Source organism: Mus musculus, chromosome 7 (assembly GCF_000001635.26).
Source record: "Mus musculus strain C57BL/6J chromosome 7, GRCm38.p6 C57BL/6J".
In the NCBI taxonomy this organism is placed as follows: Eukaryota; Metazoa; Chordata; class Mammalia; order Rodentia; family Muridae; genus Mus; species Mus musculus.
Genome location: NC_000073.6, coordinates 118,190,365 through 118,209,172, shown reverse-complemented (window position 1 = coordinate 118,209,172; position 18,808 = coordinate 118,190,365). Strand labels below are relative to the sequence as shown.

Here is an 18,808-nt window from a genome sequence, read left to right as displayed (position 1 = left end):
AAAATACAACAGTGTGCTCACACATAAAATACAACATAAAATACAACAGTGAACTCACACATAAAATACAACATAAAATACAACAGTGTGCTCACACATAAAATACAACATAAAATACAACAGTGTGCTCACACATAAAATACAACATAAAATACAACAGTGAGCTCACATATAAAATACAACATAAAATACAACAGTGTGCTCACACATAAAATACAACATAAAATACAACAGTGTGCTCACACATAAAATACAACATAAAATACAACAGTGTGCTCACACATAAAATAATTCCTAAAGAAAGAAGGGGGAAGCTGGGCATCTCAGGTTAAGGATGTCTCTTGCAAAGGTCTTGAGTTTGGTTTCCAGCATTCGTGTTGGGCACCTCACAATTGCCTGTAACTCCAGCTCCAGGTGATTGGACACCTTTGGCCTCCAAGAACGCTTCTTCATGAATGCACATACACTTTGAAATAATAATGGGAAGAAGTGGAAAAGCCCTTAAGACAAACTTCAAAAGCAGTTAGAAAATATTCACTCTTAAATAATTTTCCTGATGTTAAGAACTTGATAGAGAAAATTACAAAGACTTAATACAGTAAGGCGCCTCCCCTCAAATTTCATTATTAAAAGTTTGATTAAAGAGCAAGTAGAAAGATGCGCAGTGAAGCTCTTGCTGTCAGCCCTAGAATCTGTCATCGCTATGTCACTGTATTCCTTTATTACGTCTCTCAATCCCCTTGCCATTCCATGTAAATGCTCTCCAGAGGCTGCCAGTTAAAATGAGCTTGGATGTATCTCGAAACTGATTATGACTCTTATTTCCTGTGAGTCAGTTTCTTTCATATCCCGAAGAGGGAAACATGCCATCCTCATGTGATTGAGGAATCTATGTGAAAGAGAGTCTTCTTTCCTAAACATTGGCTTCTGGAAAGGCGTGAGCTGATGCGCTATGAATGAAAGTTACTATTCCAGAGAGTTTTATACATGTAAACTGAGATGCTGCATAATCTGAATGGAAAGATAAGTTAAAGAATGTATACAGTGCTGTTTTTAAGTAGAATCTGAAGTTTCTCTCTATATTTTTTAAGGTACTAGTTAAACAGTTGGATAATATCTTGGCTGCTGTTCATGATGTGCTCAATGAAAGGTAAGTAATAATGGTCACATTTAGATGATTTTGAAGGTAATTATAAAAATAAAGTAAACATGATAAACTGTGGACCGTATCACTAAGACTTCTAACCTTGTTATGTAAGTTAATAATTATTGAATACAAATGGAATCTACTCAAAAGAGGCTCTTGTCTCCTAGACACTGGCTTGTGGAAAGACATGAGCTGATGCTTTCATGAATGAAAGCTACTGTTGCAGAGAGTTTTTAAAAATGCTTAGAGAGCAATGGGAAAGGGGAACTTTATTCTTTAAATAATCTCTAGGCTTTGCATAGGTGTGCAATGATTCCAAAGATTTGCAGTACTGAAATACACTCAGGGCCGGGCGTAGTGCTGCACGCCTTTAATCCCAGCACTCGAGAGGCAGAGGCAGGCGGATTTCTGAGTTGGAGGCCAGCCTGGTCTACAAAGTGAGTTCCAGGACAGCCAGGGCTACACAGAGAAACCCTGTCTCGAAAAACAAAACAAAACAAAAAACAAAAAAAAAACAACAGAAAAAAAGAAATACACTCAGTGTAGCAGATCACTGTTTTAGTTTACATAATTACTTAATGCTACACTTAATTGTAAGTTTGTGTGGTTTAGCTACTAAAAAATTTCCTACATTGGAGTCCTTACTTGGTGGGTATTATAGAGAAATGGAGTACATTTTCTAAAAACTCCCTCATGCCTCTTTCTGTGAATCAGTTATAACCCAAGCCTGGATATTAGCACTTCTCAGCTTTTTAATATTTTTTTAGTAAATGATTTCCTAAAGAAATCTCATGTCTGATAAAGGGACTTTTGAGCATTGTAGAACTCAGGAGGATACAGATGTAGAATGGGTAAAATTCCACCTTTTTATTTAGTTTGAGCTTTGGAAAGTTATTTAGGAATTCTTTAATACATGGGAGACAGTCTTTTGTAAGATGTATCATACTTTCATCCTTGAAAATTGATGCCTTTTGTATGTTTTTTGTTCCATTTGCATTAAAACAAACACAGTAGTAAGTTGCTTCAGGAGTTGAGGCAAGAGGGAGCTTGCTGTCTGGGCCTTCTCTGTGCTTCTCTGAGCTACGAGGCTGAGAAGATCTTCAAGTGGATTTTCAGCAAGTTTAGCTCATCTGCGAAAGATGAGGTGAAGCTCCTCTACTTGTGTGCCACTTACAGAGCGCTGGAGACTGTGGGGGAGAAGAAAGCCTTTTCTTCGGTGATGCAGGTGAGAGCCAGGGACCCACAATGCAGTGCAGTGAGGTAAAGGGCAGGCCTAGCTGCCTCCTGTTGAGGGCAGCACTGTGAAAATGAATGCCTTTTAAGTCCAAGTAAAGTTAGGGTTAAAGTAACTGAATTTTAGACATTTATGTCTTTTTAGTTTTTAGAAGCTTCCCTTTGAAGTTGCTTAATACTAGAGTGACTTGCAGATTTGAAAGTAGGAACTCTACTGTGAGAGTTCAGTCAGAGGCCGTCAGCATTTGAGAGAGACTAACGCTAAACATCACAGCTAATTTCTAAATCTTTCCCCCCCCCCCTTTAAAATTCCCTAAATTTAGATTTGATGTCAAAAATTATAAATCTAAATACTGCAAATACTTCTGAATATCTGGATATATAGAAAAGCTCATTCCCAACGTAGGTTTTTTTCTTTCTTTTTTGAATATAAGATGTCACTGTCTGCGCCACTGTTCTCTAATGTTTTACCTTTCTGCCTTGGCCCTGAGAGCCAAGGCTCTATGCTGGATCTGAGAAATATTTATATAACATTTTTGTTGAGGGAATGTTTGAAAAAAATAAGTTATTTTGTACCTGGAATAGCTGATGTCTATTTATTTATTTATTTGTTTAGAGGCAGAGTCTTACTATGTATTCTGCTTAGCTCAAAACCAAAGAGATCCTCCTGCTGCTGTCTTTTGAGTGCTGGGACTAGAGGGTTGTGATACTATGCCTAGCTTTGTTTGCTTTTTACAGCTCTCAAACTGCTTTATTTTGAGTAATTTAAAAAATATATGTATGTGTGTTTGTTTGTGTGAATGTATCAAAAACTGATATACATTTTTCCTTGATTATAGAAACTTATGAAAGTTTATAATAATTACTTGTAACTAAACAACATAGTAGCAAATTGGTCTAATTTTACATATAGTAGTATTTTCTAACTGCAGTTTGAAAGATTCCAAATCCACAGGAAGATATGTAGATCACTCTTTGTTTTTTTTGTTTGTTTGTTTGTTTTCTGAGACAGGGTTTCTTTTTACTAAGAGAGCTTGCTCTAGAACTTGCTCTGTAGATTAGTCAGGCCTCTGCCTCTAGTGTACTAGGATTAAAGAGTGTCACTCTACCTGCCTTAAATATTCTTTAACTCAGGCTTATCACTTTTTTTTTTTTTGTGGTGGGGAGTCAGGTGTTGCTGAAGATTATAATTATACCCCAGGCCTCATGTATATTAAGAATAGTACTGTGGAGGCATTTCGTCAGCCCCCACTTAATCACATTTTGCTAAAAGCTGTTTTATTGGTTTACTTTTTGTTTTTTAAGTCAGGGTCTTACTCTATATAGCCCAGGCTGGCCTGGAACTCATGGTGATCCTCCTGTACCTGCTTCCCAAATGCTGGAGTTACAAGGGGTACTACCGTATCTGTTTTTTTTCTTTATCTTTTTTGGTGTTGAGGTATGTGTGGTATTCACTTGTTTGGAGGACAGAGGTAGGTTTTGTTTTTTCTTTTGTTCTCCACCTTAGTTTTTTGAGCCATGGTCTCTCACTGCCTGGTCCATAAACCCCAGTGACCGCCTGTCTCCAGCTCCTCCTCCCATCATAGTGCTTGAGTTACAGACATTTGTCATTACATCTAGCCTTGAGTGGGTGTTAGCAAGCGAGCCCAGGTCCTCATGCTTATATGACTGGCACTTTACCAACCTAGCTTCCTATCTTCCATCTTCCTATCACTTACAATTGATTTTCACATACACACTTTACCAACCTAGCCATCTTCCTATCACTTACAATTGATTTTCACATACACATTTTTTGAGGAAGTATTTGAAGATAAATACATAATGAAAATTCACCCTGTTACTATTTTAGTACATATCACCGAAGAACAAGCCTATCCTCTTCTTTATCAGCAGTATTATTCATCTAAGGAAAGGTATTTTATTTTCTATACACTATGTGTCCAAATTTCTATAATTGTTCTTAAGGCACCATTTATATTTATGGTTCCTCTGACCCAGGAACCCACTTAAGATTCAAGCATTGCCTTTGGTACTGTGCTTTTAAAAGCTTCCTTATAAAAATAGTTTTACACGATCACTTTTTGTTTTATTGTATGCCAGCAGCCCCCCGCCCCCCCCCCCCGCGGCGTCCCCCCCCCCCCCCCCCTTGATGCATTGCAGGCAGGTTGTCCCTCTGTGGGACTTGAAGAATGATTTCCTGATTAAGGGGATGATCATCAGATCTTATTATGAAGCTTCAGTTTTCCTTTCAAATAAGCAGTCTGGGTCTGATGTCTTGATCTTTTGATGTCGTGGTGTTTTGGTAATGTTACATTCAGTCCAGACTGTTCAACACTGGCTACTGCACAATGGTGATTTTAAAATTCTAGCTTTACCTTTTAAAAAGATTCATTTATAATATGTTTATGAGTGTTACATATGCAATCATGTACTTATGTGGTGTCTGTACAGGGTATAAAAAGGTATCAGATCATCAGATCCCCTGGAATTGGAGTTACAAACATTTGTGACCTGTTCTGCATGTGTTAAGAACTGAACTTGGATACAGCAGATGTTTTAGCTACTGAGCCATCTCTCTAGCGCTGCATTATACCTCTTCATTGCATGTATGTGTACACATGTGAGCATGCACATGTACATACATGATAGGTCTATTGTCATTATGTTTTCTTAGTAGAAAGAAAAATGAATGTCATCTATGGGGTGCTGTGCTAATTCACGCTCTCCAGATCATTTTAATTAGAAACAAAATGCATATACTTTGCCTTAAAGCATATTAATTACCTAACATTTACTCTGAAAAAAATTTTCCTTTTGTTCTTTGGTGTTTTAAGAAAGGTTCTTGAGGCTGGAGAAATGGCTCAGTGGTTAAGAGCACTGTCTGTTCTTCCGGAGGTCCTGAGTTCAAATCCCAGCAACCACATGGTGGCTCACAACCATCTGTAATGTGATCGGATGCCCTCTTCTGGTGTGTCTGAAGACAGCCACAGTGTACTTACATATAACAAATAAATAACTCTTTTTTAAAAAAAAAAAGGAAAAAAAGAAAGAAGGGTTTTTTCTTAGTAGCCCCGGCTTTTCTAATCTATTTTTCCCCAGCCTCCCAGGTACTGTGCCACATCTCCTAGCTTTACACTACATGCTTAATTCTAGAGCAGCTGAAATGTTTTAAAGAAATTAGATTCAAGTACATCTTACTTTTTTAGGGGTGTGGTGATTTAATTATGTGTCCCTGTCTGGTATGGAGCTTTCTGTGTAGACAAGAATAGTCTTAAACTGTCAAGAGTTCATGTGCCACCATGTCTAGTTATATCTTACTTTTATACTTTAAATTCAGTCATAGCCATAGTTCCTTATGAATAACATATAGAGTTGTTTAGCACTAAAGTTAGTTGATAGGATAGGGATAGTGTTAAAGGCCATTATAATAGAGAACAGTGTTGGTTTTCAGCCTAATATAATGAATGAACTTTTACTTAAAAAAATTAAAGCAATAGAATTTTATTTTAAAATACTAAGCTTGAAGTATTTAGATAAAAGTGGTGGAATTTTACACTCTCTAGTTTTATGTTTTATTGGCATCATAATAAGTTGTGAAGCAAATCTTTTTATTTTCTTTCTACTTTGTCAAATGTTTATGATCTTAACTTTGTTTTTCAGCTTGTGATGACCAGCCTACAATCCATCCTTGAAAATGTGGATACACCAGAATTACTTTGCAAATGTGTTAAGTGCATTCTTTTGGTGGCTCGTTGCTACCCTCATATTTTCAGCACTAATTTTAGGGTGAGTTTCTCATACTCTGGTGTTATGGTTGTGTAAAGTGGGACATCCAATGGAAAACAAGCTCCCGATCCTTCAAATATATGATCAGTGATGTTTTGGGGGCAAAGGAGTTGATTGGTCTGCTCTCCTAACAGTGGTGATGATGATGACAATGATGGTTATGTTACTTTTATAAGACATAACTGCAGTTCTCTTTCTGACATTAATACTTTCGCTATAGAAGGGAATATTTCCCTCAGCGTCATGACTAACAATTCTTTTATTTTGTCTCTGTAGCTCACAGGTAAATCGAACAGCTTTTTCTAGGGTCTTTTAATGTGATGTGATCTCACTGATGAAATAGCAGTGAGACCTTAAAATGACTGGCCTCCTGTCTTTTTTTTTTTTTTTCCTCCATCAAGGATACAGTTGATATATTAGTTGGATGGCACATAGATCATACTCAGAAACCCTCCCTCACACAGCAGGTGTCTGGTAAGTGTTTTAGCTTGTGTTCTTGTACATACTGTGAAAAGAAGAGTTGATCTGATCTAGAAAAAAGGGTTGCTTTAAGAAGGTATATTAGCTCATAATGTTGTTCCACCTATAGGGATGCAGATCCCTTCAGCTCCTTGGGTACTTTCTCTAGCTCCTGCATTGGGGGCCCTGTGATCCATCCAATAGCTGACTGTGAGCATCCACTTCTGTGTTTGCTAGGCCCCAGCATTGTCTCACAAGAGACAGCTATATCTGGGTCCTTTCAGCAAAATCTTGCTAGTGTATGCAATGGTGTCAGCGTTTGGAAGCTGATTATGGGATGGATCCCTGGATATGGCAGTCTTTAGATGGTCCATCCTTTCGTCACAGCTCCAAACTTTATCTCTGTAACTCTTTCCATGGGTGTTTTGTTCCCAATTCTAAGAAGGGGCACAGTGTCCACACTTTGGTCTTCGTTCTTCTTGAGTTTCATGTGTTTAACAAATTGTATCTTATATCTTGGGTATGCTAAGTTTTTGGGCTAATATCCACTTATCAGCGAGTACATATTGTGTGAGTTCCTTTGTGATTGTGTTACCTCACTCAGGATGATGCCCTCCAGGTCCATCCATTTGCCTAGGAATTTCATAAATTCATTCTTTTTAACAGCTGAGTAGTACTCCATTATGAACTAACCAGTACCCCGGAGCTCTTGACTCTAGCTGCATATGTATCAAAAGATGGTCTAGTCGGCCATCACTGGAAAGAGAGGCCCATTGGACTTGCAAACTTTATATGCCCCAGTACAGGGGAACGCCAGGGCCAAAAAGTGGAAGTGGGTGGGTAGGGGAGTTGGGGGGGTAGTGTATTGGGGACTTTTTGGATAGCATTGGAAATGTAAATGAGGAAAATACCTAATTAAAAAAAATTAATTCTAAAAAAAAAAGAAGGTATATTAGCTATTAGATTTTATTTATATATATATATATATATATATATATATATATATATATATATATATATATCTCACTTGATAGCTCTTGATCTTTTCAAAGCATACTTATGCAATAAATACTAGTTAGGAAAAAATACAGATCACAGTATAGTGCCTGTGAGAATTTAAATACTGTATCTCAGGTCATCTGTAGTATGTATAGCAAGATAAAGTCAAGAGATTGGAATACTCTGAAAATTAGAATAGAAGATTCTGGTCATAGGTTGTTTTAATTGTTGCTTTTCTGGTCATTTTAAATAAACCACAAATATTTGGAAGATTGTCATAAATAATAGAGAACAAATGATAACTGAGCTAATCTGTACACACCTGCATATTCCACTTGGCACAGTTTCTCCCCCTCTCTGCGTATTTGGTGTAACTTTGGAAAAGAGTATATGCCAGTGAGAGTAGATGGTGTCATTCCTGCTGTGAAGCTAAATACACATCTTTGACAACTAGTTCTGACCCTGGAATAGAAAGCTAGGTTGATAGTACATGGTGGCACTTACACAAACACACACACACACACACACACACACACACACACACACACAGTAGATATTAAAATAGCTAAAAAAAATCACGCAAGATTACATGCTGATTTCTGAAGGTTGTTAATTTCTGTTATATTAAAAGAGGCTTGATTAATTACTAGCATGCTTTTAATGGGAGTCCTACTATTATGATACAGATCATGCTTTAATAATCAAGTATCTTGATCATTTTTAATTTTGGTATCTCCCCCCCACCCCCCTTTTTTTTAAACCTCAAAATTTCTTCTCCGATGTCAAGGGTGGTTGCAGAGTTTGGAGCCATTTTGGGTAGCTGACCTTGCATTTTCTACCACTCTTCTTGGTCAATTTTTAGAAGACATGGAGGCATATGCTGAGGTAAGTTGTAGAAAGCCAATTCTAAGTGATTCTTAAAGTGTTATAATAAAGAGCCAGGCAGTGGTGGCGCACGCCTGTAATCCCAGCACTCAGGAGGCAGAGGCAGGCAGATTTCTGAGTTCAAGGCCAGCCTGGTCTACAGAGTGAGTTCCAAGACAGCTAGGACTACACAGAGAAACCCTGTCTCAAGGGGGTTGGGGGGGGGGGGAGTGTTATAAAGAAAATTCAAAGATTTTAAACAGAAGTAGATTTCTTTTAAAAATAATTAAGACTGACCTTTAACTAGAACTTACAAGATCATTGAGGTTAGATTTTATTTTATTTATTTATTTTTGGTATTTTCAAGTTAGAGAAAAAAATGTTTCTAGGTTGATATGTAAAGTTTGAATATTCTTAATAGCAGATGTTTTTCTTGAAGGCAAATCCCATAGTTGCTACTTGGTTTCTGTTGGTTGTTGTTACCAACAGCAGATGCTATCCAGAAATAAAAACTGGCCCTAAAGATGCTACTCTAGGTTATTCAGAGACTGTCATATCATGCTGTCCAGGGCAAAATTGGGTTTACTGCACTGGAGCCTGTGCAATTACTGTCTGTGACTGTGACAGCGTTCAGGGTTCTTCCTATAACCTTTGCCCTTGCTCTGGCCTTACTGCTGTGGCTTAAGCCTTTGTTGTCTCCTGTGGGGGTACCATAATTTCTTTTTGGTGTTAAAAGCTGTCTGAAATACTAAGTTTGCTTTAGTTCTTTGCTGCTTCTAATTAAGGTTCATTATTCTACCACTTTTATCACTGGAGTGTTTGCTCTTTTCAGGGAGAATAAATATAATATTATACTTTGATTCCTTGGGACATACAGGATGCAGGTCATCTCATCTCTCTATCTCACCCCCCTACTCACCTATACAGATGATTATTAGTCTTTGAAAAGGTACCTGTTCTTACAAGTTTAGACACTTAGGTTGTTTTAATATCCCTCCTCCTTCCCTCCTTCCCTCCCTCTGTATTCGTTTGTTTTCTTCCTCTCCCTCTCCTCTCTTTTCTTCCTTCCTTCCTTCCTTCCTTCCCTCCCTCCCTCCCTCCCTCCCCCTCCCTCCCTCCCTCCCTCCCTCCCTCCCTCCCTCCCTCCCTCTCTCCTCTCCTCTCCTCTCCTCTCCTCTCCTCTCCTCTCCCCTCCTCCCCTCCTCCCCTCCTCCCCTCCTCCCCTCCTCCCCTCCTCCCCTCCTCCCCTCCTCTCCTCCTCTCCTCCTCTCCTCCTCTTCTCCTTTTCTCTTCTCTCTGTGCATAACCTTATCTGGTTATGTAGACCAGTATGGTCTTGAACTCACAGAGATCCCGCTGCCTCCCATATATTGAATTAAAGGTGTGTGCCACTCTGACTCCTTTCCATTTTTATTTTATATGTAATTATCTGTAGAAATATGTTGATTCTAACACCCAGTTTTAATCATTCTCTCTGGGTATATTTTATACTTCCAACTAGATTATAAGTTTATAGAGTAGTTCCTTAAATTTCTAACCTCATTCCTTTGGAGTACATGCTATTAATATATTCTTAATATTTTGGTCAAAGATTATATAGAATGAGAATTTAGTAGACAACAGTTGTAGGAATGGCAAAACTTTACTCCATTTGTACTTAAACAGTAATATATGCATAAAGGTTTGGTCTTTTTCCAACTCCTCTGCATCGGTCGAGATCATTTTCATAATTTTATCTGGTTCTGTAAGGAATGATTTAGAGAACTTTAGGCATATGCAATTTGGTATTTCCTCTTTTAGGCTAAAATTTCTCTCAATTGGTAACAGTCTTTCTAGGGCTTGGTGTGGTTGAACATATCTTTAATCCCAGCACTTGGGAGGCGGAATTGGGTGAATCTCTGTGTGTTGGAATTCAGCCTGGTCTCCATATTGATTTTTCAGGACAGTAAGGGCTACTTACACTGTTTTAAAAGGGGGAAAACAAACAAACAAACAAACCTGCCAGCATTAACTGACTAAAGAATTGAGATACTTACAGGATAAGTCTCAGCTATCCAGAGGCTGAGATTAAGAGACTCAATTGAGCCCATAAGTCTTGGCAACATAGTAAGACTCTTATCTCCAAATGAATAAAGTGTTAAGGGTATCTGGGAATAGATTATAAAGAAATAGGGATGGGAGTAAAGTTTACTGTTGAGTGCTTACCTAGTATATGCAAGAGGTTGTGCTTGATTCCTGATTGATTTCCAGTATATAGCAATGAAGCCACAGCAAATCTTATACTACTTCAGTAAGAATGTTGTGTATTCACATCTAGGACCTCAGCCATGTGGCCTCTGGGGAGTCAGTGGATGAAGATGTTCCTCCTCCATCAGTGTCATTACCAAAGCTGGCAGCACTTCTCCGTGTGTTCAGTACTGTGGTGAGGAGCATTGGGGAACGCTTTAGCCCAATTCGGGGTCCACCAATTACAGAGGCATACGTAACAGATGTAAGTGTCTTTTAAAATCCAGGTTGAATTGTGAGGGCCTCCTGTACCCAGTGAACTATATTGAGCTTTATTTGCTTAACATGTTAAGTGTGCTTGTCTCTATCTACTCTTTACTCAGAAAAGTAGGGAAGCCTGCTTATCAACCACCATCCTTGAACTCTCACCTCACCAAGAGAGGGCCATCTTGATTTCTTACGTACCCTTGAAATTTCCTTACGGAGTTCCTTCATAGATCAATGTATTCTTATTTTTTTTTGTTGTACTGAGGATTGAACTTAGTACCTTGCACAGGCTCTATCCTCACCTGCACTTCATAAAGCATTGAGATTTTTCCTCAACCTGTACTTACTTACTATTTTAATATCTACTTTTAAAACTTTAAAAAATAATATTACCTTTTCTTTAAAAACTGATTCTCCTTGCTTGGCATGGTGGTGAATGCCTTTAATCCCAGCACTATGAAGATAGAGGTATGCAGATCTCTGAGTTCGAGACCAGTTTGGTTCACAGAGTGAGTTCTAGGACAACAAGAACTATGTGGAGAAACCCTGTCTCAAACAACAAACAAACAAATAAGTTGAGGATCCTTTTAGTTTCAACACAATAAGAATCATATACTATAAAATGTTAGAAGTCATACTATTGGGTTGAATGTGTAGTTTGTGGTTAGAGCTTTTGCCTTTCATGGAAGTCCTGAATGTCATCCCCACTACTGCAGTGAAAACAAACTGGTCATTTTCTTTGAGCATGAGGGTGAAACTCAGGAGTCATATGTTTGTGTATTTTTTGATGTAAAGAGACACTTTTTAAAAAAAAAATATCAACCTAAAGCCAGGTATGAGAAGTGACCAGACCACAGCACTTGAGTGATCAGTGTACAGTGTAGTCTAGCAGAGAGAACTGAGCCATGATCACTGCTGTGGAGTGAGGAGGGAGATGTGTTAGTGGCAGCCAGGGAAGACAGTCTACATGACTGAAACATGCTGCTGTTCACGCACTTTTTAGGAGCCTGACTTTGGACACATTGCTAGATAAATATTGTGTCATTTTTGGTAAGATGGTGGGTATTAGCAGAAGTATCAGATTATACATACATATAACTAAGACTGCATGTTGATAATTCAGGACTTCAGAATGGTTTAGTTTCTTCCCTTTTTATTACATAAAAGGATGTTGCTTCAAGAGTGGTGTTGAAGTAAAGAAAGTTAACTCAAATGAAAAACAAAAGGAAAGAAACATAAGTCTTCTCAGAATAGTTATATTTTGAATATGTTATGAAGGTCTTCAATTTAGGCTTTTGTGAATAGCATTAAGGAAACTTCTTTACAGGTTTTAAAGACAACTGGGTATTATTGATTGATTGTTAAAGATCTGTGATACTTTGTAGCATGGACTTTCCCATTTTTCAAAAATCTCATTTACTAGAAATGTAGTACACAAATACTATTAACAGTTTAGTGATTTATGTGTGTTGGAAATTACTTGTGTCTTGTGGTCCTTAATGGGATTGTGCATATTTGGAGTTCTTATTTTGAGAAAGAACTTCCAGGGTTCAGTTGTAGAACACTTGGCTATCATGATCACTGATACACAAACTTTAATATTAGCTTAAAAGCAATTTTAGTATTTACTTTGAAAAGATTATTAAAAATACAAGATCTGTGTTTAAGCAAGTGTGAGTAGGACATTCCTAAGTATGCTACATTGTGATGTATATCACAGCGATAAAGATACTGAGCTTTTTATCCAGCCTTGGAATAATTACATGAGTAGAGGAAGTGTGTAATTGAACTCAAGGGCGACAAACTTCATTTCTTGTCATGATAGGAACTTGGAATACATTTTAGCCAAGTTTTTTCTTTTCTTTTCCTTTAAATTGTATTAAAGATGCCTATATCAGCTACCAAGAATTAGGGACTCAGCTGTGAACTGTGGTGGTGCACATCTGTAAAGACAGCCTGGATTATGGATTATTCTTTTTGCCTCATCTCAGTCCAAAAAACAAAAAAAAACAAAAAAACCCCAAGCCCACAAAACCTCAAACAAGACTGTTAGTTAACAAGATATTTTTGAGTTGAAACTGCATTAGGTAGAAAATAGTGGTGTAGAGAAGCCTGTGAGTGTTTAAAAAGGTGCTTGTTTTCCCCATTTGCAGGTTCTATACAGAGTAATGAGATGCGTGACGGCTGCAAACCAAGTGTTTTTTTCTGAGGCTGTGTTGACAGCTGCTAATGAGTGTGTTGGTGTTTTGCTCGGCAGCTTGGATCCTAGCATGACTATACATTGTGACATGGTCATTACATATGGATTAGACCAACTGGAGAATTGCCAGACTTGTGGTACCGATTATATCATCTCAGTCTTGAATTTGCTCACATTGGTATGTGAATTACTGTTTTTGTTGTTTTTAAATTGTTTATGTCTTTAAGTTGATGTGAGAGAAAGAAAGAGCTTTGCTTCTTGTGTTTTAAGTAAGGGATTGCATTTTAAAGAATCCTTTGATAATTCTCATTTTTCTAGTCCAGTATGGTTTTTTTCCTAGTATCAATTTGCATTTAGTGTCTGGTAGCTCACTTTAGTCTAACTTCTCTAACTTTGTATTTATGACATGTCCCCATTTTCCTGAGACTCAGTAGTGCTCCTGATATGTACCTTATGGGAGAATGTATCTATATTTAAAGACCTGCTTATATTTGATTTCTTAGAAAAAATTCAAATGATTTCTCTTTAATTTCTCTTTACTTTATTAGCTATATAGCCTCTCTCTCTGAAATCTAATGGAATAGTGAGTCTTTATACTGAGTACTCAGTTCCTGTAATTAGAAACACATGGCCTGTCTTCTTCACTGGAGGCCGCTGGTTGTCTCTTGCTAGAACACTGTCCAATTTTAGAGTTGTAAGGTCTCCAGATCCCTTGCTCTCTCCCTAGTTTCCCCTTTTTAAAGAATTGCCAACTTTAATTGACACTTTTTTCACTTGCAATGTGCATCTAAGGTTCTTCCTTGCCTCTTTGTAACTTAAGTAAGCTTATTTTAAAATTTTTGTTCATTTAGATTGTTGAGCAGATAAATACAAAACTTCCATCGTCCTTTGTAGAAAAGCTTTTTATACCATCATCTAAACTACTATTTCTACGATACCACAAAGAAAAAGAGGTAAGTAACACATTGATAACAGCAAGTGGATTCTTTTTGACATTGAACTTTTGCTGGTTAGTAGACTATGTCACTGTGAAATAATACTTGATGCTGAATATAAACTGATTACAATGAATACTTTTGGTTAATACTTATTATCATACGAAGTACTGTCATGACTGAAAAATTCTTATAAAGGCAAATCGAGTGACAATCTTGGAATTTTGGTTTCTTTTAAAAAACATAGAAACATTATAAGAATGTACTTTCGTTTTAATCCCAGGTATGGGGCTGCTTCAGATTGTCCATAGCAGCTGACTATGATTTGTCTTGTGCTCTAGCAGTGGCATGATTTTGCCAGCTCCAGATACTTTCTGCCATCGTGTAACATTTGGAATTCTGGGGACTTTTCATAGGATATATAAATGCTAGGGCTCTGAGAGGTGGGTTGGGTTGTTGGTTTATTGTTGGTGGTCATGAACAAAGAAGAAATAGTAAGAAGAAATTAGATATCCTGACTGCAGATCAAACTTGCCCTAAGGAACCTGACACCTCTAATGAGCAGAAAATAGTCTTAAGGATGATGATGCCCTCTTTACGACACCTGACTTTATTCAGGAATCTCTTTCCTTTCCTCTCTTTTTCTCCTCTTTTTTTTTTTTTTTTTTAAAAGATTTACTTATTTATTATACGTGAGTGTCTTCAGACACACCAGACGAGGGCGTCAAATCTCATTACAGATGGGTGTGAACCACCATGTGGTTGCTGGGATTTGAACTCAGGACCTTCGGAAGAGCAGTCAGTGCTCTTAACCACTGACTCATCCATCTCTCCAGCCCCCCCTTTCTCCTCTTTTATCTAGTGTTAGGATATAGTTAGTGAAGACGAGTGGAAGAAAGAACCCACAGAGTTGCTAAATCCAGCAACAGATGAAGAGTCAGATATATTTCTAAGTTCAGAAGTATCGCATATATTAAAAATAAAATTACTAGTTACTAATAAGCTGGCACGCCAAATTGACTATAGATCTCAATAGATGGGGGAGCTTAAGCTGTTGTTTGTATATGTGTTGGCATTGACTTTAAATCAAGATAAGATTCGTCAATGCTCCTTGAAAATCTCACATTAGCAGCGTTTGAGAGCATTCATTATTTATAATAAATTCATAGAGCTTTGTTAAAAAAAAAAAGTAACCTACATACAGGTTCCTTAAAATTGGTCTTCTGAAGTGAACCTTTTGGGTGTTACGTGTCTAAATCTTGAAGGGTCATCTCCCCAGCGTGCTGCATGCATATAGTGATTTTTAACCAGTTCCCTGAATTTTTCTTTTGTAGGTTGTTGCTGTAGCTCATGCTGTTTATCAAGCAGTGCTCAGCTTGAAGAATATTCCTGTTCTGGAGACTGCCTATAAATTAATTTTGGGAGAAATGACTTGTGCACTAAACAATCTGCTACACAGTCTCCAGCTTCCTGATGCCTGTTCTGAGATTAAACATGAGGCTTTTCAGAATCATGTGTTCAACATTGACAATGCCAACTTTGTAGTTATATTTGATCTCAGTGCACTGACTACAATTGGAAATGCCAAAAACTCATTAATTGGGGTAAGTCATTAATTTTATAGACTTTGTTATTATGTTATTATTTATTTATGTATTTGTTATTTATGTATTTTGTATTATTTCTGGTTTTGAGACAGAGTTCTGCTCTATGGCCCAGATGGGCCTTGAGCTTCCTGTGTTCTTGGCTTTAGCATTCTGAGTCCTGGGATTACTGACAGATACCACCATTCCTGGCCATAAATCTATCCATGCATGCTTAACCTCTCTCTACCCTTCCATACCTCATTTACTTCTTTTTCCTCTTCTTTGTAATAGAGTTCTTTGTAGACTACTAGGCTTACCCTAGGTGCTGAGATTATAGGTACGCATCACCATGTTCATTTATAACTTCATATATTTTGTTTGTTGGTGGTAGGGTGGGACAGGGACAGAGTTCAACATTCAATACCTTCTTTAATTGCTCTCCATCTTATTTTTTGAGATAGGGTCTCTCATTGAACCTGGAGATCACTGATTGAGCTAGCCTGTTTTTGTCTTGTGAGTGCTGGCATTACAGATGTTTGCCTAGTTTATGTGGGTGCTGGTGCTGGTTGTCCTTTACCCACTGAACCATCTTCTTAGCGTGGGTATTTGTTTTGTTTTGTTTTTCTTTTTGAAAGAAGAGTCACCCTTTTCTAACTTCAAAAAAGGACCTGGAGAGATGATGGCTCAGCTAATGAGAGCAAGTAATGTTCTGTTCTTGCAGAAGACCCAAGTTTGGTTCCCAGCACCCTGTCAGGCTGCTCACGACAGCCTGTAAGTCCAGAGTCCAAGTCTAGCACATGCACTAACTCATCTTCCTCTGCGCTCACCCTTCCCCCCCAATGTAATAATAACAAATGGGGGAAAAATCAGCCAGATGCAGTATATGCCTACAATTGAGTACCTAGAAGGTGAAAACAGGAGGATTACAGGTTCCAGCCTGCCTGTGTTTAGAGACCAGTCTACACGGTGAGACTCTGTCAAAAAAAAAAAAAAAAAAAAAAAAAAAGAAAATTCTTTACCTCTTCCTGGGGGATATATAGAATTAATAGTTGCTAAAGAGAGAGAGTCTTTGTGTATGTATGCCTCTGGTAATGATGTAGCTTATATTTCTCTAAACTATACTACTAAATTTGTTAAGGCTCAAAACCAAACAACCAAAAGGACACACAGTTGAAGTGAAGAGTGTGAGAAGAAAAGGATTAGCGCAAGGGAATAAGAGGGTAATGGAGGAGGGGATATGTGATCAGAATACTTTTTGTGCGCGTATGAAAATGTCCTAACGAAGTCATCAACATACATGAAACATGCCCAGTGTATAGGTGGGGGAGGGAGAAGGCTGGGCATATAACTAAGTGGCAGAGTGCTTGCCTTGAATTCAATCCCATCATTACACACACACACACACACACACACACAAAAGGATACAAGAAATTTGATGTGGCATCATTTTTGATATTTCTTTTTATTTGAATTAGCTCTATAGCTCTGACTGGTGAAAAAAAGAGATCTGCCCACCTTTTCCTTTGCTTCCCAAGTATTGGAATTATGCTGTCTGATTTTGATTTTAGGATTACTGCACCTAGTTTATATATTTCTTCCTTCTATTGGACCATACAGAGGTGAAAACAATTTTAGTAGAGAGCAATGTTCTGTGTTAAATGATAGTTTTGTGAGAAGGAAGAAAACTTGATGCTTGTGCCTGCTTTCTCCAGCCTGTGTGCTCAGAGTGCCTGCACTGTCCATAGATGCTCCTTCCTCCCTGCTCTTTCACCTCACCTTTGATAGCTGTTGGAAACGTCCTTTCTTATACATCTCTGTTTTATTTTTGAGGAATTCATGTCTTATATAGATTGGGAAAGGTTTATTCTCTCCAATTTGTCAATGAATGTAGCAGTTAGTCAGATGGAGCATTGTGTCCTAGAGGAAAAGAGATGGGCAGAAAAGGCTCAGGGAGGTGGGATTGCTAGCTTTGTCATTGAACAAGATACCTTGCCATTTGCAACAAGCTGATGGTTGAGGAAATATAGGCTCTACGGTATCAAAAAGTACAAAGGGCTTTGCTTAAACTAGACATCAGCTAACTGATCCTTTGCCCCAAACTTAGTTGTGTACCTGCTTCTTATTTGTGTTTTAAATAGCTTGATTGAGATATACTTCACATAGCATACAATCCCTTCTTACATTTTACTAGTGTTTACTGACTTGATTACACAGCGTGGTTGTGAACATTACCATGCTGTACTCCTTTCGTAAAGAAAGCAGTATTAGAAGCAGCTTGTTATGGCATTCCTTGTTTTGGCTGATGATGCCTCATGACAGTGGAATAGTTGAGGAGTTGCTGGGTTAAGCAGAGATGCCACTTGGCTGCAAAACCTAACTTGAGAAACTATTTGGTGAGGACTCCAGCTTTGTGTATTAGATAATTTCCAAGTTTCAGGCCATCACTTTTAGGTTTTCAGTGTCTAAGCACACTTGATTTTAAAAAGTAGACTGTTCATCTATGCATGTGTATGTCTTGGAGCCATAATTATACTTGGTTTTTACCTTGGCAGATGTGGGCACTGTCTCCAACTGTATTTGCACTGCTGAGTAAGAATCTGATGATTGTGCATAGTGACCTGGCTGTTCACTTCCCTGCCATTCAGTATGCGGTGCTCTACACCCTGTATTCCCATTGTACCAGGTACTGTGCTCACTGTCCTCAGAATTTAAAAAAAAAAAAAAAAAAAAAAAAAAAAGCAGGAATGTTTTGTTTCTTGACCTTGCTGACTTTTTTTTGATGACAGCTGAAAAGATGGTCTCTGCTTTGCTTTTCAGGCACGATCACTTCATATCCAGTAGTCTTAGCTCTTCATCCCCTTCCTTATTTGATGGTGCGGTGATTAGTACTGTAACTACAGCCACAAAGAAACATTTCTCAATTATATTAAATCTTTTGGGAATATTGCTAAAGAAAGATAATCTTAACCAGGACACAAGGTACCTAAGTAATTTTTAAAAATAATATTTAACTCCTAGGTTTATTAATTTATTGTAATTTGACGTTAAGAAATGTAGTTTATAGTTCCATTGTGAAGCATCTGATTTGATTCTGTTACTTGAT

General features: G+C 37.8%; 1 protein-coding gene across 4 annotated transcripts in view; it reads left to right on the top strand.

Annotated features, from left to right (window-relative positions):
* Smg1 (SMG1 homolog, phosphatidylinositol 3-kinase-related kinase (C. elegans)) overlaps window positions 1-18,808 on the top strand; it is a 113,130-nt gene that overhangs the window by 35,265 nt on the left and 59,057 nt on the right. For 2 of the 4 annotated variants that reach the window (XM_006507677.3, XM_030242506.1), the window contains 11 exons: window positions 1,092-1,150; window positions 2,162-2,372; window positions 6,044-6,169; window positions 6,571-6,643; window positions 8,415-8,512; window positions 10,809-10,982; window positions 13,138-13,362; window positions 14,036-14,137; window positions 15,454-15,723; window positions 18,258-18,388; window positions 18,523-18,684. In XM_006507677.3, coding sequence (XP_006507740.1) covers window positions 1,092-1,150; window positions 2,162-2,372; window positions 6,044-6,169; window positions 6,571-6,643; window positions 8,415-8,512; window positions 10,809-10,982; window positions 13,138-13,362; window positions 14,036-14,137; window positions 15,454-15,723; window positions 18,258-18,388; window positions 18,523-18,684 — 1,631 coding nt within the window. Of the gene's footprint in view, window positions 1-1,091; window positions 1,151-2,158; window positions 2,373-6,043; window positions 6,170-6,570; window positions 6,644-8,414; window positions 8,513-10,808; window positions 10,983-13,137; window positions 13,363-14,035; window positions 14,138-15,453; window positions 15,724-18,257; window positions 18,389-18,522; window positions 18,685-18,808 lie in introns of all 4 variants that reach the window. The other 2 variants (XM_006507678.3, NM_001031814.1) reach the window with 1 other exon arrangement.